General features: G+C 48.0%; 2 protein-coding genes across 9 annotated transcripts in view; one reads left to right on the forward strand and one right to left on the reverse strand.

The window, feature by feature from the left end:
- The window catches only part of DLGAP3 (DLG associated protein 3), a 178,976-nt gene extending 177,268 nt beyond the window's left edge, over positions 1-1,708 (reverse strand). For all 5 annotated transcript variants that reach the window (XM_053398903.1, XM_053398906.1, XM_053398904.1 and 2 more), the window contains exon 1: positions 1,601-1,708. The gene's annotated coding sequence lies outside the window, so the exon portion shown is untranslated. The remainder of the gene's footprint in view (positions 1-1,600) is intronic.
- SMIM12 (small integral membrane protein 12) lies at positions 1,586-26,479 on the forward strand. Of its 4 annotated transcripts, none has more exons than XM_053398912.1 (3): positions 1,586-1,802; positions 8,027-8,136; positions 25,484-26,479. In XM_053398912.1, exons 1-3 carry the CDS (start codon positions 1,609-1,611, stop codon positions 25,777-25,779), a joined length of 600 nt encoding a protein of 199 aa, XP_053254887.1. In that variant the 5' UTR covers positions 1,586-1,608; the 3' UTR covers positions 25,780-26,479. The 4 variants fall into 4 exon arrangements, with proteins under 4 accessions (XP_053254887.1, XP_053254889.1, XP_053254888.1 ...); XM_053398914.1 differs by lacking the exon at positions 1,586-1,802 and adding an exon at positions 6,406-6,422; XM_053398913.1 differs by lacking the exons at positions 1,586-1,802; positions 8,027-8,136 and adding an exon at positions 22,797-22,920.

The raw sequence follows: 26,479 nt of genomic DNA on the forward strand, positions 1-26,479 counted from the left end.
TTTTATAAACCTGTCATCTCCCTCCATGAATAAAGACCCAAGCGTGATTGCTTGTCCTTCTCCAACAGTGTGAGAATCTGGAGAGCTCCACATTAGATTGTCTTTCTAGCAAATCACTCTCCACATCCCCAAAGAACATTCACACAGCATGAAAGAACTTTTCCTCTCCCCCCTCCAAACAAAGGCCTTCCTTCCCCCTGCTCTTTCTTCCACCTGAAACCACCTTGGGCAATTCTCACAGCACCCCCAGCAGTGTCTTACAGCTAAATTCTGCATGCTGCACAGAGCTCTCTGGGTACCCCATGTGACGGACCAAATGACAAGACAGAGAAGATTTGCTTAGCCACATTTCTTGTGCGCCCCAGAAGAGCACCTCTAAAGCCTAAGCAAAAGATCAAAAGGGAGAGGCACAATGGTTCTGGAAGCAACCTCACCTGCACATTGTACGCCCACAGGCTGATCCATGCATTTGCTGGCGGTGTTTGTGACAAGTTGCCACCGCTGACAACTTTCTGTCAGGAGAAGCCATTGATCTCTTGCTGTTGTGCAAATGTACCTAGAATTATAAGTGTTGGGAAGGACCTCAAAGGCCATCTAGTTTACCCCCTGCCAGTGCAGGAAAGTCTATGGCTCTGGGGAGCATGCAGACACACCTGAGACACATTATGAAAAGCATAATTTCCAAACCCAGCTGAGTGATCTCTGTTTCACCTGGCAAAGAAAGCAGACCCACAAAAGTAAATGCATGCAGGATGGCTGGGCCACATGTTTCCCAGCGCAGCTCATCCTTCCGACTTCATATATTTTCACATCTAACGGAGACACTTGGCCATTCCCCCCACATCATGCAACCATTTCACAGCCCATGACCTCTTTGCGAGGGTATTTTTTCGCTCTCGAGAAAATCACACATGGCGAGACCCATTAAACAAAAGCAACAACCCTGAATCTCACTGAGGACTAGTCTCTTGGCAGAAACGAGAGAAAGCTTAGAGCATTCAGCACCAGGGAGAAGAGAGAAGAGGGTCTGCTGGTTTTTGCTTGACAATCTCTTTCCACCTCATCCTTTTCAAGATAGGGAGAATTGGGATGCCTTTGAGAGACCTGCAAAGGCTCTTGTCTCCCCTGCTTTTATAACCCTGTGAGGTTAAGCTGAGCATCTATTGGGAAGAGGGGCAACCCTCCCTCCCGACTCCCTGTAATGTGAGAATGCAGCTGGGGTGGTGGCAGCGGATGCTCAGCCACCGCCACATGGCAGGAGTGCAAGGCGCCACCGCGATCCGTAGTGCAACGTGTGGAGAATGTGGGACTGAGGAAGCACACCCCCTCTTTCTCTCCGCTCCTCTCCCTGGGTGGCTCCCCCTTCGCACCTTGGGCGCAGTGGGTGCCCGTCACTGACGCCAGATGCGCAAGGTGCCTGGCACTAACTGTTGATCAAAGCATCCACAGCTCCAAGTCCCATCCCTCCTCCACCTGGGAGGGTGCGCGGGGGGGGGGGAGCCTCCTTCCTGCCTGGACACAAAGCCATTCTCCCCACCCTCTCGGAGCCACTGGCACGAGAAAGGATCCAAAAAGACAAGGGGGTGGAAAATCTCCTTACCTCGCCTGATGGGATCCAGGCTCCTGGTCAGGGTACCGCTGCTACATCCTCCTGTCTTTTTTGGTTTTTTTAAGGGGAACAGGGGGTGGAAAAAACCCTGCTCCGTGACTATCGTCTGTCCTTCTGAGAAGAAGCGGCCCTTCCACACACTCACACGAGCACCCCAGCCGGCAGGATCCAAGTTGGTCTTCGATGGACTGAGGTATGGGAAGGAAGGTGTTTTAGGGAAGAAAGCCGGGCGGGGAGGGGGGCGATTTGGAGAAGAGGAGAAGGCGTGGATGCTTCCTTCAAAGATGCTCTCTGTCTCTCTGCCTCTCCAGCCCTGCACTGCAGATCTATGGGTTAATAGTAAGAAGATGAGGCTTGAGGTTCCTTTACTTACTGAACCACAGAGAAAATGAGAGGGGGGGGCGGTTGAGTGGGAGTGGGAGGGGACAACACGAAGATGCGGAGGTGGATTTCCCAGGAACTGGGCAGAGCGGGGGAGGAGGGGGTTTCTCTTTTTGATTGGCAGGTAGACTCCACACGACTTCTCCTTGACTGAAGGCCACGATCCCGGCCTTTTATCGCTGGCAACTCAAACGCACACGCGCGTGAACGCGAACACGAACGAACACACACACACACACTGGCCCGGCCTTGCGTGTTAATAATGCCAGCCGTGCATCTCGACACGAGCTTCGTGGAACCTGCAGCCCCCTCCCCGCCCTCTCTCCATCGCCTCAACCCCCCCTCCTCCCCGCTTTCGGAGCTCTCCTGGGCTCTGTTTTATCTTCTCTGCAATGGGAATCCGGAGCCGTTATGGCTCACAAGAGTGTGAGCAAAAAATAAAATCTTTTTCTTTTCTTTTTTAAAAAGATCCGATGTAAGAACATCCCTTCCAACAGCCCAGCCCAGGAGCAAGAGATGTTGCGGGGGGGGGGGAGTGGAGGGAGGGGAGAAGAGATTTGCATTCAAGAAGCGAGGATGCGCTGCTTATTTTTAGGCACTCGGAACAAATTGCCTGCTGTTTTTCTGCTTTGTTACACAGCTACAGAAGCAGCAGGATGGGAGGATGGGGCGGGGTGGTGGTGGTGGAAGAGGCAGAGCCTTTTCGGGACGGGGTGGTGGAAGGAAGAGACGTGCTTGGAAAAAGAGGATGATCAAAGCTCACGAGGAGGAAGGGAAGGGGGAAAGCACCGCGGGTCTCGCCCAGGCAGGGCCTGGCCATTGGGGGTTGGCAAAGCGGGGAGGACTTTCCCTCGGGACTGTGGGGTGTGGTGGCCGTGGGGGCAGTTCAGAAGGAGGGCTTCCAACACGCAGCTCAGCCAAGTGAGAGTGGATTCTGGCGGGGTAAAGGCTCCAGCCACTTCCGCCAGGGGGAGCTCCTGAGCTCTGTAGCAGAGCACCTGCTTGGGCCTCAGAAGGGCCCTCAGCATCTTCTGGTAGGAGTGTGCAAGGCTCTCTGCCTTAAACCCTGGAAAGCTGCTGCCAGCCAGTGCAGACAATGCCAGTGGCATAAGGCAGTCTTCAATGTTCCTTAAACGATGAGCTTCCAGCCACGGCTCGGTGTTAGAGCGCCTGCTATGCATGCAGAAGGGCCCAGGGTTCCATTTTGGGCAGCTGCAGGTAGGCCTGGGAAGGGCCCATTCCTGAAACCCAGGGCAGCTGCTGCCAGCCAGTGTTGACCGTACTGAGCCAGATAAATCAATGACTCCGTGCAAGGCGGCTTCCAGGTTCCCAGGCCCGGATTAAAGGGTATATGGAGGGGCCTGAGGCTGATAAGCGCAAAGGGCCTAAGTAGCATGTGCTGCACAGATTTCCAACAGCAATAAATAAAAATAACTCCAAAAGGCACCAGACAAAACAAATCTCAAATTCACAGATGCATTCAAATCAAAGAAACAACCAGCAAGCATAAATCATGCGCTGCAATCAAAACAAAACATTTCCTCCCCTTTGATCCCCTGGCTTTGGTTGTGGCAAAGGCATTCCTCCAAGGGGCCCCAGGAGCAGCAAGCACTTGTTTCCTACAAACCCCTGGAGTGAAGTTGCACCTGTGGAATTGTGGGGAGTTTTTAAATGGCAGGTCTTCAACCCAGTGGCTTGGAACAGGGCCCCAGGCGGAGGGATCACAACTTTGCCAGTTGCTGGTGCCGGGCTTTACTTCATTCTAGAACTGAAAGGTGAGGGAATATGCTCTGGGCACAGGACTTATCTTAGTGTGAGCCCAAGTATCTGTTTTGGATGTGTGGACTCCACTCTAAAATTGTAGCTGCTATCAAGTCAGCTCTCTCTGGGAAGAACTGGGTGGCAGGAACTGCCTTCTCCTCTGGGCCTGCCTTCTCCCTCAAGTACAGTATTCCAGGAGCCAGTGGTGGACTGGGCCAGAGGCAAAAGTGGGAGGAACAACAGGTGTGGCTCTCACTTTGTACAGTAAGTCGACTCAAGACATTTTGCTGCCTGAAGCAGTGAGCCAGGCTCTCTCTCTGTCCCAGGTCAAGGTACTTAGCAGCCAAGGCCAGCCAAGTACTTTAGGCATCTGAGGCAGAACATCCAGCAAACACCTCGTCTTCCTTCCTGGTGATGTAATGTGTAATAATAGCAAACCTAATAACAAAATCACCTGTTGTCCTTTCAAGACACCCAAAGTCAGCCTAAGGCTGATGCCTCACATTGCCTAACAGGAGGGCCAGCCCTGGAGGTTGGTATGAACATCTTCACACACACATCTCCCCAGCCTCCATCCAGGCAAGCAAGAGACATTGTTGCAGCTCAACTTTCCAGCCAGGCAAAAGCACTCTAGGAGGCTGGGGTGGGATGTGACCCAGAGAGAGTCCAGTGGGTCTCCTCTGACCGGCTGAGCCTGTTGTTCTTCACCTTTGCTTTAGCTGCAAGCACCTGGCAATATCTGTGGCATTTATGCTGAACCCTACGGATGCGCCAAATTCATTTGGCTTTGGTTCAGGAGATTGCAGCACAAGAAGCAGGCCCCCTTATTCAGATTACTTCCCATGTTTTGCTTGTTTGCTTGTAAGCACCCTGCCCTATCCAGATCAGAGGTGTGCTTACAGTGGAAGGAAGTCGACTTGTCTTGAGTCAACTCTGCAAACCTCTGTCTTTTGTGTGGCTTACTGTACAAAGTGAAAGCCACACCTATTGTTCCTCCCACTTTTGCCTCTGGCCCCGTCCATCCCTGGCTCCTGGAACACTGTCCCTGAGCTAAAGGATTTTGTTGAAGCTTCTATGTAGCAGCAACTGATTGAGTTGCTCTGAATGTCGCAGAGGAATGGGACCGGCTAAAGGGTCTCTTCCTGCCATTGGCTAAGCTGCTCTGGTGCCAAAGAAGGGTGAGGCAGGCAGGTAGGCAAGAAGCAAGGGCCAAGGAAAGGAAAGCCAAGTGGCTGGCAACTGAGTTCTAGCAGGCCAGCCAGGAGGCGGTGATGCAGACCACTCCTAAAGAAACCTGACCAGGATCTGATGGTTCTTGGCAACTACTGCCCATTTGCTAATACTTGCTTTGGCGGCGGCGGGGGGGGTTGATAGTAACACAGGAAGCTGCCCTATATTGGAACAGACTATTGGCCCAGCTAGTTCAGTACACTGCCTGGTAGCATCTCTCCAGGGTTTCGGGAAGAGATTGTCTCTGGTTCTGCCTGGAGAGGCCAGGGATTGAACCTGGGATCATCTGCACACAAAGGCCATGCTCCTGTGCTTACAACCTTAAAGTTGGTGGCAATGCAGCTGCAAGCACTCTTGAATGATACCGGTTTTCTAGACCTTTATCTGGAGAAAAGGCGCAGGGTGTGTGTGGCTTTTGACCACGGAATCCTGCTGGATCAGCTCAAAGCACAAAGAGCTCTGCCACCCAAGCTCGGGAATGTTTTCTACAGAGGTCTCCATCACCCCATCTTTATATGCATACCTGTGCAAAATGAACACATGGCCACGTCCTCCTCTTTATTTCATTTATGAATCAGTTCGTGTCAGGCATCCCCAAGTGTTTTACAATGTAACAACGTAGAAAATCAGTTGCAGATATAAAAACGAGAGAAATACAGATTTCAAAACGATTTAAAACAACAGGACATACATAAATCAAATTGATTCCAAGACAGGCAACAACTGGGATAAATATCTTAGGAGGCTTGTTGAAAGAGGAATGTCTTTGGCAGGCATTGAAAAGACCACAGAGAAGGCACCTGCTCTGTCTGATATGCAACGGGGAGGGTGTTCCAAAGGACAAGTGCCACCACACTAAAGGCCCCATTCTGACATAATGCAGAATGGACCTCCTGATAGGACGGTATCTGCAGGCCCTTCCCTCTCCTGCAGAATACAGTAATTGGTTGGGTACGCAGTGGGTGAGGCATTCTTTTTAAGCATCCTGGACATTAGAGAGGCCTTTGGAGGAAGCTGTACCAATGAGGATGCTACCTTCCTCTTGGGCCTTATTGACTACACTTTCTGTTCTAACTGCTGATGTTTTTCGAGACCAGCTTTTCCCAACCAGGTTCTCTCCAGATGTTTTGCACTACAACTCCCATCAGCCTCAGCTAGCATAACCTGGGAAAGGCCACTGTACCATTTTCTTTTGTTGTTTCTTTTAGTTTGTTTTGACATTTCTACACTGTCATCTGTTTTCTTCCTTGTGGAAGAAAAGCAGACTAGAATTGTTATTGTTATTATTATTATTTTAAACACCCATAAATAAAACAAATGGTGGTTGCCTAGCAACATCATCTCAACATGGAAGTGGCTGAGCAAGGCAACCCGTGGTTGCCAGGCGATAGGACCCTGCAGCAACACATAGCTGAGAATGGGTAGCATGTGGTGGGTTGAGGTGAGCAGAAGGAGGACCCAGAACCTCCTTCCTGAAAACTGACCACCTCTTAATGACACTCGTATGGGTCCACCAGAGGGTGGCTGAACTGCCACACCCATAATCTCTGAGCATTGGTCCTGGTGGCTGGGGCTGATGGGAGTTGGAGACCAACTAAATAATGATATTGTAAAATTGGAAAGGGGCAACTGAAATGTTCAAGGGGATGGAAAACTCCCTTATGAGGAAAGGTTGCAGCATTTGGGACTTTTATAGTTTAGAGAAAAGGCGTTAGTTTCAGAGAGAGGAGGCAACATGATAGAAGTTCATAAAATTATGTAAGAGGTGGAGAAAGTGGATAGACGAAATATTTTCTCCCTCTCCACTAGCAATGCAGCTGAATGTCGGAAGATTCAGGGCAGACAAAAGAAAGTCCTTCTTCACACAAACTGTGGGACTTGCTCCCACAAGAGGCTCTGATAGTCACCAACTTGGATGGTTCTAAAAGAGGGTTAGACAGATTCATGAAGGAGAAGGCTATGTATGGCTACTAGCCAGGATGGCTCTTCTCTACCTCCATTGGTAGAGGCTGTATGTCTCTGAATGCTAGTTACTGAGAATCACAAGTGGGGCCTGTGCTGCTGTGCTCAGTTCCTGTTTTGGGGCTTCCTGTTAAGGGCATCTCATTCATCATGAGAACAGGAGGCTGGACTAGATGGGCCACAGGTTCTTCTGATGTTCTCCTTGTGACTTGGGCAAATCTCTTCATATGTTCTTAAATTCTTAACGATGTCTGAATCTAGAACTGGGCAGATGCAGAACCGGCTTTCTGCCCTCACTCCTGTTCATCCGTCCATTCTGAGCAGGGCCTCCCAAGACATTTTGGCACATGAGGCAGACCCCAAAATGGTGTCAGGGGAGAAGGAGTGAGGGAAGATCTACATTAGGAACAAGCTGAGGGAAGAAAGATTGGCATTGGGATCTGCTTCCCTGGTGGATCCTGCCATTTGAGGCAGTCATCTCACCTAGCCTCATGGGAGGGCTGGCCCTGCTTCTGAGGTACAGGCCTCAGATGCCTGAGGCATCCTTGGCTTTCACTGCTCTTAAAGCTACCATATTCCCATGCCTGGTGTCAACAGCAGGCAATTTTGGGCAACGGCCTGGGTCCTCATGCTGCACCAGGGCCATTCTGCACTGATACCTGCTCTGGGCAACCAGCCATGAACAGTGGTGGGTGACCATTTATATCTCCCATGATGCCAGAGTTAGAAAGTCATTACATCAAGCACTCCTGGGCATTGTGGGAAAGTTATATGGCAACCTGCCACTGTAGCTCGCTGGTATATGAGGAGCCTACCAGAGAGAATTCTGCTGGACACCCCTTCCAACCCAGAGCTGACCTTGTGTATTTCAACCAGGCCAGATGTCTGCATTTTTACACCCTGGCAAAAGCCCATGAAGAACTGCACCTGTGGAACACTTGCCTTCCTCAGATCTCTTTAAAGATTGGAAGACGTAACTCAGTCGAAAACAGCAGCCTTAGCTGTTCTGATCTAGAAGGAGAGACCTAATTCAGGGATGTTTAAAACTCATGTTTGCTTGACCCTGTTGCATCACATCTGTAGGGCGAAGTCTGGATGGTTTCAGAGAGCCCATCACTTAATCGCTTTGCCATGCACAGATAGCCAACATTTACGTGCACCTAGCACCCCTATCCTGACCAAGCACATGATGGGTAAGTACCATAAATCTCCACAGATTTTCCCTTTGTCCATGTCCTTACATGGTGAAACCAAAGCCGCCCCTTATTAAGGGAAGCTTGCATTCAGAAGTGCATTGCAGTTAATTTACCACCACAATCCAACGGGCAGTAGGTTACATGACATTATTTGGAACTGTTAATGTTATACTGTTATTGGTTATACTAGCAAGATGGAACTTCCATGTGCAGCAGCTTAAATTTATTTTATGAAATAAATTGTATGAAATAAACAGCTAGAGAGCTGTTGCCAGACAGTATATACAAAAGCTAGATGCACCAATGGCCTGATTCTATATGAGACAGCTTCCTATCTCAAGCCAATTCCTGTTTAAATTTATTCACAATCAATCAATCAATCAATCAATCAATCAATTAATTCTCACCTTTCCTGTCTTCCCATTTGCTTAGCACAGGGCCTGTGGTTCATTCCACCAGCAACTCTGTGGGGAATTTTGAGGAATGTTAGGCTGAGAGCAACTGCCCCAGGGGCACTTGGGGAGAGTTTGGTAGCTGAGTGTGGATTTGAACCTGCTGCCTGTGTCCTACGGCAAATGCAATACGAGAGGGGTTGGTTCTTTCAACTGATGGACTCCTCCAGATGACTTGTTCATTGAGCATTCATCGTGATATGCTTGCACGAAGCATGCAGGAAGGTTTAACCCGTGGAGGCTGGCCCATTGGGGCAATTGGGGCACTGCCCCACCAACCTCAGCCTGTCCTCAGCCAATCCACACCAGCCTGCCTTGTCACTTACAACCACCAGTCAAGAGAGTTCTGCTGCAGGCCAGCTTCCTCCTGCTTGGTCTCCAGGTTGCTACATACAACTCAGGAGGGCAGAGGATGGAGATAGAATTAGATGACTGGCCCTCACATTAGCTCTGCCTCTGCCTACTGTTGGTCTCTCTGCCTTCTGTCCTTCCAGTCCCAATGGGCATATCTGGTCTTAATTGAGTTATTATCATTTGGGTTTGTGCACATGGAGGTTATTCATTTTCCTATCTATCAATTGTTGTCCCACACTTTCGGATGCATTTCTCCATGACTTTCCTAACTGAGAAAAGTCCACCTGCTTCTTTTTTTTAAAAAAAATGGATTTGTTATGCCAGAGCCATTTAATCTACTTTAATTGTGCAAACCCAAATAGTATGTGATCGAATCCTCCCACCCAAAATAGTGACAGTCTGGAGGTGACCCATATTTGCATAAATGTGTTAAGAAGGGGTTAGCAAGGTGGCTATGAGGAATGCCCTCCCCCATTAAAAAAAAAACAAATCCAGAGAAATGTCACTAGTCCAAACTTTTTGTTTTCCTTGAAATTCCCTGTTGTTTAGCAGGGGGCTAAACATCAGCCTCAAAATTTCACTCTAGGTGAAACTTGGGAGCGTTTTATGGATGTACAGACTAAACCCCACCTTTAACGATGTTACTGAAATCCTTTTGGCCTTTCGGATGTTTCATCCAAGCAAGAATATCTGTATCTGCTTTAGAATTTCGCTTTAGGCAAAATTTGGCTGTTGGCTCTAATGAGCAGGACACGACATTCAAGGAATCTCACCTCCCTTTGTATTTCAAAGTGATGGCTTCATATTAGATGCGCCAGGTTAGTCAATGGAAATTAACCCGCTCTCTGTTCTGTTCCGCTGAAAGATTTGAATGGGCCTGTTGGGCCAGAGTGCCTTCTAGTGGTGGCAATAACACTCTGCTTTCCTTCTCAATGAATGGAGTTGGTTCTTTTATGTAGCTATTGCCATTCATAAGTGTTTGGAACTTCAGTGGTCACCTATATAAATTCCAAAATCTGTTTTAAGGGCTGTGTTTCACCTTTGAAACAGATGAAATCATAAGAACAACAAGAGTACCTCTGATTATGTGCAGAGTGCATATCCTCATTGGCACCTCCATTATACACCTTTAGGCACCAGGCGAAAATGTTCCTCTTCAACCAGCCCTTGGGCTGATTAACAGTCTATGCCCTTTAAAACGTATTTATTGGAGGGGGCGTTGTTGGTTTGCTTTGTTTTTGTTCTTGTTTCTATTATGTTCTCTGTGGTTTATTTTGTATTTTGATGCTGTGAACTGCCCCAAGATCTTCGGATGAACAGCGGTATACAAATTTAATTAATTAATAATTGGTCATGTTGACTGACCTGATGGGAGCTGCAGTCCAATGACAGCCAGAGTACAACAGTATTCCCACCCGTGATTTAGCCCAGTGCTGTCTACTCTGACTGGCAGTGAATATCCAGGGTCTCGAGCAGAATGTCACTTGCTATTGGATCCTTCTAATTGGAGATGACAGGAGCTGAGCCAGAGACCTTCTGCATGCATAGCAAGTGCCATGCCATTGAGCTGTGTTGTTGTTGTTGTTTAATCATTGAGTCGTGTCCGACTCTTCATGACTCCATGGACCAGAGCATGCCAGGCACTCCTGTCTTCCACTGCCTCCCGCAGTTTGGTCAAACTCATGCTGGTAGCTTCGAGAACACTGTCCAACCATCTTGTCCTCTGTCGTCCCCTTCTCCTTGTGCCCTCCATCTTTCCCAACATCAGGGTCTATTCCAGGGAGTCTTCTCTTCTCATGAGGTGGCCAAAGTATTGAAGCCTCAGCTTCAGGATCTGTCCTTCCAGTGAGCACTCAGGGCTGATTACCTTGAGCTGTGTACACAACGCTATTATAGCACCTTGTATTGAATGTCCAATATAACTGGCTACCTGCTTTCCAGGTCTCTCTCTTCTCCCTCCTCATTTCTTACCAAGTCTTGGGACTGAACTGCAACTGAGCTGTGATCCTAGTGCATCACACTCACTTTCCCATTATTTGCACCAATGTACACAGGCCTTTCCATTCTTCCTTTGAGTGTCTTTGTGTGTGTGTGAGAGAGAAAGAGTTGGGTGGGGGAAAGTCAAGAAACTCCATTTTCATGCCCACCAAACATGCTTGCCAAGTCACACACAGGTTCAGCTGCTTTCAAGAGATTTGCAGAGCATAGTCCATCAAAGCAAACGTACAAAGAGTGCTGCCCTAAACTAGATATAACCAATTCCCAAACTATGGGAAGGTATAAAACGGAAATGGCAAATATCTCCCTGGGCATGCTGCTTATAATCTAAACCAATTTTTATTTATCTGCTTGTGAGTTCCGTTTGGCAGCCCCCCCCCCCATGATACGTGAGCAGACTCAACAGAAATGTGAATATATACATAAGAACGAACTGCGGAATATTTTTCATGGACTGCAAAGATCACTGGAGACATTATCTGCTTGCTGTTTGATTCTGCAAGGTTGCTTGATTCACTGTTCTGCATGCCAGGTACCGGCAAGTCATCACCCACTTGCAGTGAGCCCCAGTTCTGTGCAAGGCAGATGTCATAAAAGGCAGGTGGTGCAACTGGACATATGGGAAACTGGCACATATAGCCATGAAGCCATTTATGCATATAGCCATTTATGATGGGAGAGTGAATGGGGCCCCTTCACCAGCCACCACTATGCAAATATTGCAGAAGCCCTCCAGAAGCCCAATTCACTTCCTCAAACTGGCTTTTGAATTCCTGCAGAATAAAGTAACTAACTGAGAGAGAGAGTTCATCAGGTGTGGACTTTGGCAATTAAATATGGCACCTTGTGCAAGGCCAAAATTTGACGCTCACAAATGGATAGTCTCAATTATGGATCTTCTCTTTTCAATTTTTAGCCCCCTCAGCTCAGTGGGCTCCCATGTTGCCCAAAAGCTGGCACTGGAGAGAGAGACAGATACCCCAATAGAGCAAGGAGCATGGCAAAGGGCCCCCTGCCCTTAAACTTTTACCTGTCACTCCTAGAGAGCAGAAGAAGTAAAATTCTTTCCAGGCATGTGCGAGACTTGCTGTTCAATTATTCCCCGTTTATTCCTTTCGACAGCGCCTGCCTCCCTTTTCAATATGCCATATAATTTGCTAATAATAATAATTACAGTGATCGCTGGCCCAGAGTGCAAAGAGGTAATCAACTCCTTAAGCCCTGACTGTGCACTATTAAAGAAAGGGAATGCAAAAAAAGAAAAGAAAAAAACAGCTACTCAGCCCATCATTATTCAGCCTAGCCTATCTAGGGTTCTTTGTTCACCTCCCTATGATGCAATCCCAATGAAGGTTTCTGATATACTGGAGGACCATGATGGAATATCCTGAGGGAAGCCCAGCAAATCTGGGTCAGATTACTTTAGCAGCTCTATGCCAGCTTAGTTCCCTCCAGATGTTTTGGGCTGCAGCACCCATCAGCCAAACCTCCAGAGGACACTAGGATTGTGGAGGAACAGCCAACATGGTGTCCTCCAAATGTTGTGGACTGCAACGCCCGCAATTCCTGACTGCTGGCTATGCTGGCTGGGGCAGGTGAGAATTGTAGTTGAAAACATATGGAGGGAACCCCCATATTGGCTACCCCTGTTCTACACCATTGCCATTACATGATGGAAGGAAGGTGGGATATCAATATGATAAACAAATCTTTGCCTCCCATTCCCCCAGGATTCAAAAATGGTGGCCCTGCTAATAAGGAGTCCCTACCCTGTATTGTATCTGATTGCTCTACCAACATTTCCCAGGATGCTTTGGGCCACTGTCAGATAACAAAACACTGAGCTAGGTGGACTGTTTGTCTGACACAGCATGGCAAATCCCTCCTGTTTTGATTACTCCTACCTGCAGAACCAGATCAGCCTTTGCCAACCTGGTGCCCTCCATGTTTTGGAGAACGACTCCCATTAGCCACAGTCGGCAAAGCTGTGAGCTCCCAAATTATGTTTGTTTTTTCTCCTGGACTCTGCACAGAATGCATCTTATTTGGCCTGTGGGGGAACAGAAATAGAATTTGCTTTAGTTATGTGGAACAAACACCACCTGTGACTAGAGATGGGGACATTTTCAGTTTCTATTTATCTCTGTTTCTCATTTTTTCCATCTTAAGTTCAGTTCTACATCAATTTGCCATTCTTTTTTTTTAAATCCTCATGAAAGAATTAACCAGCATTTTAGCTCACATTTCTCTTAATAAGCACCCATCTGTATGCAATTTTGCCTAATATATTGTTATGATTCTTTTAATAATCTCTACATTCACTGAAGGGTTAGAATTCAAGCAAACTCATAAATTCAGAGTGTCGGCTTGCTGGGGGTGGGTGCTGAAGAAACAAAAGGCTGGTAATGGCCTGGTTTGTTTGATAATGGTAACATCAGACCCTCTACCCAGTAGCTTTTTGGGGTAGGTTAACCACTGGCACGATGTAAGCAACAAGAAAGAGAAAATGCCCTTTGCAATGAGAAACAGAGAAACAGAGGCTGTCAGGGTGACGGGGGAGGAGGGGCCGGATGCTGGAAGCGGAAGGGGAGGAGTTGCTTTCTGCAGGGGCTGCTGGGAAGAAGGGGGAGGTGGGCAGAACTCCATGTGGGACTGAAGGGCAGCAGTCAGAGATACGGGGGGTTGGCATTTAGGATGCGTCTAGATCCATTGCTGCACTGCTGGGAAGAACAAGCTCCTCTTGGAATGCAACTGCTGCAAACTTTCTCTCCATAAAACTCAGGTGTAAATATAGGTAAATAAACCATATGTCATAAAGACACTAGGCTTGGTCATGCCTCATTCCAAAGGACACCAAGACCCTTGGAATCTCACATCGCTCAACAAGGATTGGGCAGAGAGTGTAACAATATATAATCTGCAATGCAATTTTGCCTGAAACAATGCATTTTGGTATGTTATTTTCAATAATATTTTACCCCAGTATTTTAATGTTTGGACACATTGTTGGGTGCAGAATTTTGTTGCAAAATACAGATAAGTGCAAAGTTTCGAAAGGTGGCTCTGTTTCGGTTCTGTATTGTTTTGGAAAGTGCAAATCTAGCTAGGTTTGCCCTGAAACACAAATTTAATTGAAATTCTCCTCTCTCTCTATTTTCATAAGAGTTTGCCGCCTGCCGATCTTCTCAGGTCAAGTGTCGTATGACAAAGCAAGAAGCATGCTTGGTGTGGTTAGAGTGTTGGACTAGGACCTGGGAGACCAGGGTTCGAGCCCCTCCTCAGCTAGAAAGTTTGGACCAGAATTCCCAACAGGCCTAGGCAGTCCCTGGATAGGACCATAGTCCAAAAATCATGGATAGCCCCATCTCCAGGAAGGCTGACATATGAGTATGAAGGCACACATGCCTACCCAAAGCCAGCATCACTCTCTCTTGCAAACAAGACAACATAAAGCATTGCTGTGTACCATTCTGTGACTTGCCGTTAGCGATAAAATGAAGCCTGAAAGACGTGAACAGTTTCCTTCCATTTCCAGTGCCATGTTATTAAGAGTTGTACAAGGTTCCTGCATTAAAAAAAGGAGGGGGAGGGAAGGTGGAATTGGGCTTAATCCCAGGAGAAAGGGGAACTTCCTGCACTGCATCCCATTTTGACAGTGGATGGAGCGGCTCTCACCCTCCAGAAAAGGGAGGGATTGAGTGAGATCCTTGTCTCAAATCCTGGGGATCCACTGCTGGTCAACAATACTGAGCTAGATGGACTAATGCTATAAGGATGCATCCAATGTATCTTTCACTTGACACTGTGGCTTCAGGTCTGGCAAAACCAAATGCATCTTTATGTTATTCATTTCCACAAGATGGTATGATGGCTGCCTAGTGCCAACGTGTGCTGGTGTTTTTTTAAGTGGACCTATGAGCTTTTATGGTGGCTAAAAGACTTATATTGTATTTTGAGCCTGGAAAGATAAATGCTCATCATCCAGGGCGTTTTTTCTAGCCAGACCTTGCCGGAGCTCAGTTCCGCAACTTCTCAGGTGGGTGCGATTGCCATGATAAGAGAACAAGGGAGACGTTCATGGTTCTGGCACCTCTTTTTCTAGAAAAATAATACTGCCACGATCTATTATGAAATGGTTTGAGGACCTCACTGCCCTGGCTACGCTCAAAGAGCTTTCATATAGGTGTCAATCTATTTGGACATCTGAAGTGCTGATTAAACTCAAATGTTTAATTTAAGATTCACATTGTGATGGTCACAGTACTTGCAATATGAACTGATGGTGATTAGCATTATTTGATGATGATGAATACTTTTCTTATATTTTTCTTTCTCCTTCCAATTTCCTAATTTTTCTTTTCTCTTCCTTTCCATATTAATAAAACGAATAAGAAAATGGGATTGTGGAAACAATGGACTCTTTAGTATAAGATGCAGGGCTCACAGCTTCTGAGCATGTTGAAAATGCCTTCTTGGCTTCAGGTTTATGTGCTGTTAGGTTTCTCTCTGTCTCTCTCACCCCCAACACCCACCCACCCACCCTTTCAGGCTCTCTCCAGTCTCTGTGCAAATGGAGCAGATACGGTAACTAAGGAGGAGTCGGTTGTTACTAAGTGGGGGACCGACCGGAGATATACAGAGAGATAACTAGATCATCCGTTGCTTCCATCCAAGCCCTCCTTTATCACAACTACATAAATTAGAATGAAAATTTAATTTGGGGCTTTGAAAAATTCATGCACAAAGCAGCGATGCCAATCTGCTCCAAGTTTGAATGTTTCCTTCATATTATGAAAGAGTGAATGGATCACATGTTGGTGTTGATCCCTTGGGAGAGGATTTAAATATTAACCCCTTAGATATTAACTTAAGAACTGGTGTGATCATTAGATCCCTGAGATTGTCAGCAGCAGCTCGTAATCCCATTCATGAAGCCTGTTCAGTTTGTGATCTGGCAGGTCAAATGCAGCCCACTTCTTGTGCCCATTCAGATACTTTACCAATGCCAACAACACCAATACCCTGCTGTTGCTCTTCATGGGGCTGGAGCAATGCCCAGGAACTTCATTTCCAGGCCTGAGTTTAGCAAACTTCACCAGCGCCTCAAATTTTGGGGATTGTCTGGTCTTCTACTTGTGGTACTGCTCCTCTGGGGTTGCTTTGTTTCAGCCTGTGCTTCTCCTTATACTGTTGGACTCCAGCTCCCATTATCCATAGCCAATAAGCCCAGGGATGATGGGATTTGTAGTCCACAAACACCTGGAGGATTACAGGATCTCCATTCTTGCTTTAATTGCTTTTAGTGGTGTCATTTTGGCAACTCTAACATAATTTGCTGTTAGAGGGGGAAAGAAGGATGTATATCTATGGACTAATTGCTAAAAGAATATGACATTTGTTTTATAGGAACACAGGAAGCTGCCATATACAGAGCTAGATCATTGGCGCATCTCCCCAAGTTCAAGGTTTGGGTACTAACATATGCAGGCCCTATGCAGCTCAGAACTAGGTTACTTGAGAGACTGCAACATAGAGGTGACCATGGTCTTTGGGACTTTAAGCATGGTTTGCTTAAAGTCCCCAAAATATTGGAAGCCCACTCCACAGTTTTCAGTGTGGCTGCCCCGTTCTGTGGAACAGCAACCCTGCTGAGATACACCATAGGCACAGTGGAATTTGCTGCCAAGGAGTGTGGTGGAGTCTCCTTCTTTGGAGGTCTTTAAGCAGAGGCTTGACAACCATATGTCAGGAGTGCTCTGATGGTGTTTCCTGCTTGGCAGGGGGTTGGACTCGATGGCCCTTGTGGTCTCTTCCAACTCTATGATTCTATGATTCTATGATTCTCTGGAAACAACCAAAGACATGCTTGTTTCAACAAGCTTTTCCAGCTGGATGAAAAGGTTTCTGACTTAGGTGTGATTTCCCCCCCAAAAAACTATCTGTAGCCGTTTTTAATGGCATGTTTGCAAATTGCCTTCAGACATGTGTAAAAGGTGATTCATTAAGTAACAACAACAGCAACTCAGTACTTGATGGCAATACATCTCCAGGTTTTCCAACAGGGAATGGAGATGCTGGGGTTCAAACCTGGGGATCTTTCTGCATGCTGAGTGTGTGCCCTACTATTGGGCTCAGGACTGTCTAGGTTAAGTGTCATGCAAAGCAGATGCTCTAGTCTACACTGAGCTATAGCTCTTCCTAAACCTTAGAGGCAATATTAGGCTGGAGTGCTGCTGATCTCTTTGCAGAACCTGCTGTCAATTTACATTCCTTTATGTTCTACTCATCTATTTCCAACCTACCCAACAAAGAAAGGCACTCAAGACTCGTGTTTTCCTAGCAGGCTTTTAGTTGCTGATTGTCATTATGATTTTTGATAGGCTCCTGGTGCTGCTGTCTTCTTGTTCCGTTGATGCTGCTATTTATTTCTGTACAGTCGACGCTTGGGTTGTGAACGTGATCCGTGTGGGATGTACATTCGCAACCCGCAGATGCGCGTCTGCACACGCGCGGGTTGCGATTTAGTGCTTCTGCGCTTGCGCGACTGCCAAAACCCGGAAGTAACCTGTTCCGGTACTTCCGGGTTTCGGCGGGTCCGTAACCCAAAAAAACGCAACCTGAAGCATTTGTAACTAAAGGTATGACTGTATTTTATTCATTTCTGTTGCATTACATGGTGTTTGTTAGCTACCGTATTTTTCGCCCTATAAGACGCACTTTTCCCCCTCCAAAAATGAAGGGGAAATGTGTGTGCATCCTATGGGGCGAATGCAGGCTTTCGCTGAAGCCTGGAAAGTGAGAGGGGTCGGTGTGCACCTACCCCTCTCGCTTTCCAGGCTTCGCGCAGCTCTCCGCAAGCCGTAGGAGCCCGGCGCTGGGCTCCCACGGCTTGCGGAAAGTTGCCTGCATACCGAAGCCTAGGCGCGCTGAGCTCAGCGTGCCCAGACTTCAAGCTTCCCGCAGCTCTCTGCAAGCCGTGGGAGCCTGGCACTGGGCTCCCATGGCTTGCGGAGAGCTGCCTGTTCTGGGGGCTGGGGTCGGGGGAAGCTCGGGCTTCCCCCGCCCCAGCCCTGCGCCTGGGGGAAAAATAATTTCCCCCCCTTTATTCCCCCCCCAAAAAACTAGGTGCGCCTTATGGGCCAGCGCGTCCTATGGGGCGAAAATACAGTACTTTGAATATTTCCTATATTTCCTATGCTGAAGCCATTGAAATAAACAGGCTCCTTGTAAACTGTCACCTCTCTAACAGTAAACTAGAGTGGCTGAGTGTGCCTAACAGTTTGTAAGCAAAACAAGGCCACCCAAATTAAGGGGGTGGTAAATACAAAGACAGAAGACTGGAAATTTAAACAAAAACGTGAGACTTCCCCAAACAGCCTGACAAGTATTTCTGAACCTGCAGGTGTCAAACTGTGATGTATTAGTTGAGAAAATAAAATGAAATGAATGGGGTGGTTCGCTGCCTCTGATGTAGACCATGACAAGCCAAGTGGACCAATGGCCATAGAGAAAGGGCCTTAATCAAGAGGTAGAGCCTCTGCCTTGCATGCAGAAGATCCTAGGTCCCTGGCATCTTTAGGCAGGGCTGGGAGAGACTCCCTGCCTGAAACCCTGGAGAGCCACTGCCAGTCAGTGTGGACACTTCAGAGCTAGAGTGCAAGATCTGACGAAGTATTAGACAGCCTCCTCTGTTCTTGTGATTCTTGGACTGCAGCTGCAGAAAGACAGTTAAAGGGAAGATGTGAGCTTTGACTTTGGAAGTTTCCTTGATAGTTTCTTCCTTTCTTTTTCTTTCCAAGATTCAATTAATTGGAGCCCCCAGAGCAGAGATTTCTCCCTCCCTGCACCGCCTTTCCTAGAAGGGTCACATGGGGTACAGCTGCCCAGGGGAGGAAGGGGCGGGGGTGCCCACAAGTGCCCCCCCTTGCAGGGGAAGCTGCTGCGGAGGAGCTGACAAGACTGTCAGGGAGGCAAGCCCCCTCGGGATCTCCCCCACTCCCAATTTCCCTGCCTCTGTGCCCCTAATTGGCTAATTAGTGCTTGCTTTGTTTCGAGCTGGTGCTTTCGGATGAGAGGCTGGGGACTCTCAGGGAAAGAGACAGACTGTCACACTGCCCTCCCACACGTTTGATCCGTCGCCTGGCCCTGCTGCGCAGAGCGCAGCAGCCGAGGAGTGTGGGGCCCAAGCCTCTCCTGCACACACAGTAGAATAGTGTGGGGCAGTGGAGTGGTGGGACTGTAGAGTCCCGAGAGGATGGAACAAACTGCGCCACTTCAGGGTTCCTGACAGGGCCTCAAGTTCCTGCATGCTCCCCTATGCTACTCAAAGCTCCCCGCAAGTAGAAAATTAGTGTGCCAGGGACATAGCTGGGTTGTATCCTATTTCCCTGAGGTGCTAGCTTTTTTTACTTGCACTTTTTTTTTGAGGGGGGTGGGGAAGAGGCATTTCAAAATAGCAACCCCCACTTACTGTGTGGAGCAGTATATATAGTTCACCCCATCAACTCAATAATTCCTCCAGCTCATTCTGCCCCATGTGTAGACAGGGCTTCAGACAGCTATCCAGGGCACTGACTGAGGTGATAATTCTTCCTCAGGAAGAACTCTGAGGTGATAGGTTGTCTGAATGCTTTGACATGGTGTGGCACTAATGTGTCACTATGTAAACCCTTTGCACCTCCTGAACAGGGACAGCTGATAAAATACGACTCAGGAGTCTAGTCACGCAAAACCACATGCTAACCAAATTCACCCACAAAGAGCATCCGGAAAGACCATTTTAAGAGAGCACAATATAACACAAAGAGGTGGGGGACCCTACCAGGGCCACCCACAGAACCCCCCTTTTTGTTTTAACATTGAGCTTGCTGGAAACCACAAGAGGGGAGAGTGTGCTTCAGTTCAGGTCTTGCTTGTGCGTTTCCCACAGGGGCATCTGGTGTGAGAAACAGGATGCTGGACTACATGGGCCACTGGCTTTGTTCCTGCAGGAAGTTCTTATGTCCCTTTTATTGTGCATTAACAATGATTTGTTCTCATGATGCTATCAGAGGGGTCACACATGACCGCGCTTTCAGTATTATTTGTACCTGCGACTGTTTGGGGGCAGTCACACTGCTTCAGTGCATATCCCATTAACTTCTAGCTGGAATTTTGCAACTTTTCATACCACAAAAGGTCTGGCTTATTTTCGTCCCGCTTTTGTTGTATTACAGCCCCTCTGGTGTTAGCATAGAGGAAGTGTTGCAGGACAAACGAAAGCTATTCTATACCTGTCTGTCCAGAAGAAAACCCCATTAAAAGCCCGTGTGGTGGTTAGAGTTCAAAAGCAGGACAGTGGAAACCCAGATTCCCATTCAATCATTAACCTCACTGGACGGGACGGCAGGGCCACCAGCAGCGAGGGCAACCGCACTGGGGCAGAGACGCAAGAGCAGGGCCGGGGGGGGGGCAGATCTGCTACCCAAGGCAAATGGCTTCCCCTTGCCTCGTGGGATGCCCCTGCTGGATTATACATATACAGTGGTACCTCGGGTTACAGACGCTTCAGGTTACAGACTCTGTCAACCCAGAAATAGTACCTCGGGTTAAGAACTTTGCTTCAGGATGAGAACAGAAATCGCCCAGCGGCAGCGGGGCAGCAGCTGGAGACCCCATCAGCTAAAGTGGTGCTTCAGGTTAAGAACAGTTTCAGGTTAAGAATGGACCTCTGGAACGAATTAAGTTCTTAACCTGAGGTACCACTGTACAGTACACTGTGGGCTTGATGCAACACAGCTTGCCCAACAAAATGCACCCCCCCTGAGGATTCTTCTGACCCTCCCAAGAAAATTGAGGGTGGCGGTGGGGGGGGGGAGCATGAAGGGAAATCCCATGGCACTGGCTTCTGCTAGTGCAATGATTTAGTTGAATACAGCCCCAATACATTTAATGCACATGGTTTCCCCCAAGGAATCCTGTAAACTTAAATTTACCCCTCACAGAGCTACTGTCCCTAGCACCCTTAACAAACTACAGTTCCCAGGATCCTTTAAAGAAGCCATGTGTTTTAAATGTATGGTGCGTACACAGCAGCTGAACCTACCTCACAGGGTAGTTGTGAAGACAGAATGTTGAGGGAGGAGAACCTTTGTTTCACTGGATGAAAGCTGTAAATATAAGAATGACAGGCTTTGGAATAGAGACATAGAGGATTGCAGCCTTTGGCAGCCTTAGCCCATTAACCATAGTTTTCATCAGTCAAACCTGTCTAAGGTTGTGTTTGATTTAAAGAATAAGAGGGTGTCTGCCATCCACTAATTTACAAACAAAAGAAAAATAAATAACATTTTTTAAAATGCAAAAATAAAACATCTGCTGTCCTAGCAAAGGGGGCGCTTTTAGATCAAAATATTTAACCATCAACCAGTCTCATAGATACATTAATTCTACTTTGCAACATTCCTTAAAATAAACAGGGAAATCAAACTGCACATTAGTTAGTGAAAAGCCTTCCACGACCTGTAGTCCGATTTTTTATACTACAATTCCCATCAGGCAGTGTAAACAAAGCCAATAGGCATTACGTATAGTAACGGTCGGGACACGGGTGGCGCTGTGGGTAAAAGCCTCAGCGCTTAGGGCTTGCCGATCAAAAGGTCGGCGGTTCGAATCCCCGCTGCGGGGTGCGCTCCCGTTGCTCGGTCCCAGCGCCTGCCAACCTAGCAGTTCGAAAGCACCCCCAGGTGCAAGTAGATAAATAGGGACCGCTTACTGGCGGGAAGGTAAACGCTGGCCACGTGACCCGGAAGTGTCTCCGGACAGTGCTGGCCCCCGGCCTCTTAAGTGAGATGGGCGCACAACCCCAGAGTCTGTCAAGACTGGCCTGTACGGGCAGGGGTACCTTTACCTTTACCTTTATAGTAACGGTAGTCCGAAAGGTCTGGTGATCGCTACAATAAAGAAGGCTCCACAACCCGATGCACGTTTCACCGAGGAGTCAGGCCCACTAAACTCAGCGGGGCTTATCCTGAATCAGTGGCGTAGCGTGGGTTGTCAGCACCTGGGGCCCCCAACCCGGTAGGGGCAGAGAGCTGCGAGTGCGAGCGCCCCCCCCCAGATGTTGCACCCGGTGCGGCCGGCCCCCCCCTGCACCCCCACGCTACGCCACTGTCCTGAATAGACACGTATTGGACTGCACTCTGATGTTGCGATCCTATGCACGCTTCCCAAGATTAAGTCCCACAGGATTCCCATGGGGCTTAAAGCTGAGTAAATAATTGCAGCCTCACTACCAAAATAAATAAGGAAGTTCATTTGCAAATTTATACAGATGTAATTGGTGAAAACCCTGTGATCAATAGACTTCACTCACAACCATATCCATTTCACTACTTTCTCTCCCCCCCCTTTTTTAGTAAATAAGACATATACATCGCTCAATTAAACAAACAAACCTCCAGGCGGTTTATATAAAATCTAAAATATTCATAATAAAATGCCGATAAAACCAACACTTTCGAAACGAAACTCAGTGGGATTTTATCTTTCAGCAGGCACGTATCCGATTGCATTAAAAACATAGATAGCCCTGTCGACCCGTTAGAAATATTAGATATCATCTGAATTATGGAAAAAAATTCATTAAGGTGGTGGTACGTTTGCACTGCGAGGCTGTGCGATAGGGAAATGACTTAATAGCGGCGCCGCGGAGAAGTGGTTCCGAGGCTCAGCCAGGTCCGCCCGGCTGAGCCCGGATTCCACCGGCCGTTTCGGGCTCGGCTCCGCTTCCTCTCCGGCCGGCCTGGCCTCCTCCTCCTCCTCGAGGGCCGCCAATGAGCGCCGGCGGGAGTAGAAGCGCGGCGGCCAATGGAGCTGCGGCAGGAAGCGAGCGCCAGGGCCGGGGAAGGAGGCGGCGGCCAGGCAGGGCGCACGGCTGCGGCGCACCGGATCAAGTCCAAGCAGGGCGGGAGGGCGGCCTGGCTCGGTGGCGGCGGAGGTGAGTCGGGGGTCGGGGAGCGGCGTCGGGAGCAGGAGGGGAAAGCAGCCGGCGCCCTCTGTGCACGCTCGCGTTGGTGCCAGATGGACACCCAGGCTTAGGGTCCCCGGCCAGGTGGTTCCGGGGTGCGCAGGGTGGGGGACCTGAGTGTGCTGAAGCCCAAGGAGGTTGTGTCTGCCGACGCTGGTAACCCCACATCTCAGAGGGCGCTCCCATGGCATCGCTGTGGCCCAATGGGGGAAATAGTTGGGCCTCAGGAGTTTGGCGAGACCTGAGTCGGAGGGGTGGGTGGGTGTCTCGGAGCTGGGGGGTGTGCAGGGCCGGATTTAGGTTTGATGAGGCCCTAAGCTACTGAAGGTAATTGGGCCCTTTATATGTCCAGCTGTCCTTTGTCAACAACAAATTGCCGCTGTTTTTTGTGTTGAATATATGCTATGTGGTAATTTATGGACCTAATGGGTATCTAAAGCCATTTGCACATAACAAACTACGTTATCAAAGTAATTTAGGGAGCAGGCTAGCCCATTACTTACATCATAGGAGCCTACACAACACAAAACACTGTTGCTGTTTGTAGGTTTTATTTTATTTGCTTTTTATCTTACATTTTGGAAATGTATATCCAAGTTTTTCCCCCTTCAATTTTTTTTGGGGGCCCCCAAGAAAGTGGGGTCCTAAGCTATAGCTTGTTTAGCTTCTATGTAAATCTGGCACTGGGTGTGTGTGTAGGGGAGATGGATTCAGATGGCACTGAAACACTTTGGAAGTGAGCAAGAAGCTCCTCTGCTGACCTTGCCAAGTCCTTTCTCCTCCCCTGCAGGGACAACGTGTAGGGTTGGGGTTCCCCTCCTCCCTGCTTCCCACCCAGAAGTCCTGGTGTCGATGAGGTTGGACTGGAAACCCCTCACTCCTGTGGCTCAGAAGCCTGGCCACTTTAATCTGGCAAATCTGAGAGATCGTTGCATTGAAGAATGATTTTAACTGTAGCTGCTTTTTTTAATAGAATATTTTAACTGTTCTAGAATGCCCTTTGCCTTGTTTTTGTATTGCGTGCCTCCCTTAGGGAGGAAGGGCAAGATAATAAATTCAGTAAATAATTCCACAAGTGCATTTAAAGTGCTATGATGCCACTTTTTATATAAAAAGTTATGGCTTCACCCAAAGAATTCTGGGAATTGTAAGGAGTTTTTTAGGAGATCTCAATTCCCCCCACATTGCTGAAATTCCTAGAGTTCCCTTTGAAGAGGGATTGACTGTTAAACCACTCTGGAAATTGTAGGTCTTTGAGGGGAATAGGGGGTCTTCTGGCAATTCTTAGCACTCTTCAAACTACAGCTCCCATGATTCATTGCAGGGAGCCATGACTGTTTAAAGTGTCTCATAGTGCTTTAAATGTATAGTGTGAATGTGGCCCCGGAGTTATTCGGAAGGAAAGGCCTTCTGCTGAAACAGTGAGCCTTGACTCAAGTTAAGAGGAAGAATCCTGATAAGCCTTAGTAGGACAGAGTTCACTACCCTAATGCAAACTCGTGGAAATAAATTCTACTGCCTCCATCTTCTCTCTACTGTGTCCCACAATACTGTAGAGTGCTTAATTTTTTGGTGGTAAATATTTTACTCCTAAACAGTAATTTTTTCTGGTTAAGTAGGAATGTTGCTGCCGACTCCTAAACTGGCAGAGTTGAGAACCAGTGTAAGCTACCAAAAGATCTAATCAAGTGTGTGTGTGTGTTTGATTGATACTTGAGGATTAACATATCTGAATGTGTGAACAGCCTTCTTGAGAAGAGCTGGGGTTGGCCAGGGGCCAGCCAGATGCTTCAGACCAGCCCAGAAGGAGGGCAGGAAGATGCATTGAACAGCTTCTGTATGTTTATGAATTACGAGTTATGCTGGAGATGGTAATTCTGCTCTAGATAAATAAATTCATTTTTATTTCCAGCTCTCTGCAAACTGCGAGGCCAGGGTGGGTGACAGCACTTCAAACAGCAATCCAGTAAAAACAACAAGAGAGTCTTGTGGCATCTTAAAGGCTTAATTGTATTATCAGTCTCAATTATCTGAGTGCCAGATACCGATTCAGGCAAATGGCACCATCCACATGCAAGACGGAGGGACTAGGCTGTCTTTGGGGGACCCAAAAGTTTTCAGACGAACAAAAAAAGTAGAGGGGAAAAACCATGGGGAACACCCCCCCCAAGTATCCTAGTGAGGGCTGAACATGCTCAGTGGGCATGGAATGCTGGGTGACCATTGAGGGTGGAAGAAGGTGTAGCTCTCCACAGTGCAACCTTTCGTTGCAGGTTCATTTGTAGAGTTAATTTTTTTAAAGAGCAATCAGGCTGTCCTTGATTGTACTACTCCTTCGGAATCCAACTCTGACCATAAAAATACCCATTGATCTATGAAAATGGCTGCTCAGCCTCTGCTATTAAAAGCCAGCACCAGAAGCACCACCAAAAAGTATTCGTAGAGATTGCTTAAGCTCTGATTCCTTTTACGTCTCAGAAGACAGGATCTGGTAAGAACGCTTAACTCACATGCTCTCCTTTCATGTCCGCAGGACCCGCAGGAGCCATGTGGCCAGTCCTGTGGGCAACAGTGCGGGCCTACGCCCCTTACGTCACCTTCCCTGTGGCCTTTGTGGTTGGGGCGGTGGGCTACCACCTTGAGTGGTTCATCCGTGGCCAGCCATCCCCTCAGCCACCTGAGGATGAGAAGAGCATCTCGGAGAGGCGCGAAGACCGCAAGCTTCAGGAGAGTGCAGGAAAGGACCTCACCCAGGTGGTCAGCCTCAAGGACAAGCTGGAATTTGCTCCCAAAGCTGTGCTCAACCGGAACCGTCCTGAGAAGAACTAGCAGAGCTGTCCTGTTTGACGGGTGGGGCTTTTGATTGGTTCCATGCGGTCTTGATTGTTAGTTTCCTGGTTTTGTCATTTTTTGAGCCCACCGAACCCAGCCAATGACTTCTCCGCCAATCTCGCCAGCTTCATCCTACTTTTGCTTCCATTGGAGGATTGCTAAAGCCACTGAGACCCATTGGAGGTGGAGGGCAGACTTTGTGACTCTGCACTTCTTGCCGTTGGCAGCAGAATGACCAATTCTCCTTGGAGGTTATCGGTCAAGAGATGGAACTGTCCCTGCAGTCTTTGGCGAAGGTTCAGCCAGAACAAGGCAGGATCCCCTCTCTCTTGCCATATGCTGGCAAAGGCAGGATTTCACTTTAAAAGAGCACCTCTGAAATATGGTACCACCCCCCTCAGTCCTTGCTTTGGTGGCCTTGGAGACCGCTACCACCTTGCCCCAATTCTTGGTTTAGGATGAGTGACCTTAAAGATTGTTCAAGACTTCTGGGTGCTAGAGGAGCAGTAACTGCCACATGTCGTGGCAACTGAGCTTCTCCACACTGCTGCTACTTGAGCAAAGATACATCTCTTTTTCCGAGCAATTTCCATGTGCAGGATTTGGGGAGGTGTGTTTTTGTGTGTGTGTCTGCTGACTTCTTGGACATGGGCCTGCTGTTGAAACTGAAAAATAATAAAAAATAGTTTGGAAAATA

Source organism: Podarcis raffonei, chromosome 8 (assembly GCF_027172205.1).
Source record: "Podarcis raffonei isolate rPodRaf1 chromosome 8, rPodRaf1.pri, whole genome shotgun sequence".
Lineage (NCBI taxonomy): Eukaryota > Metazoa > Chordata > Lepidosauria > Squamata > Lacertidae > Podarcis > Podarcis raffonei.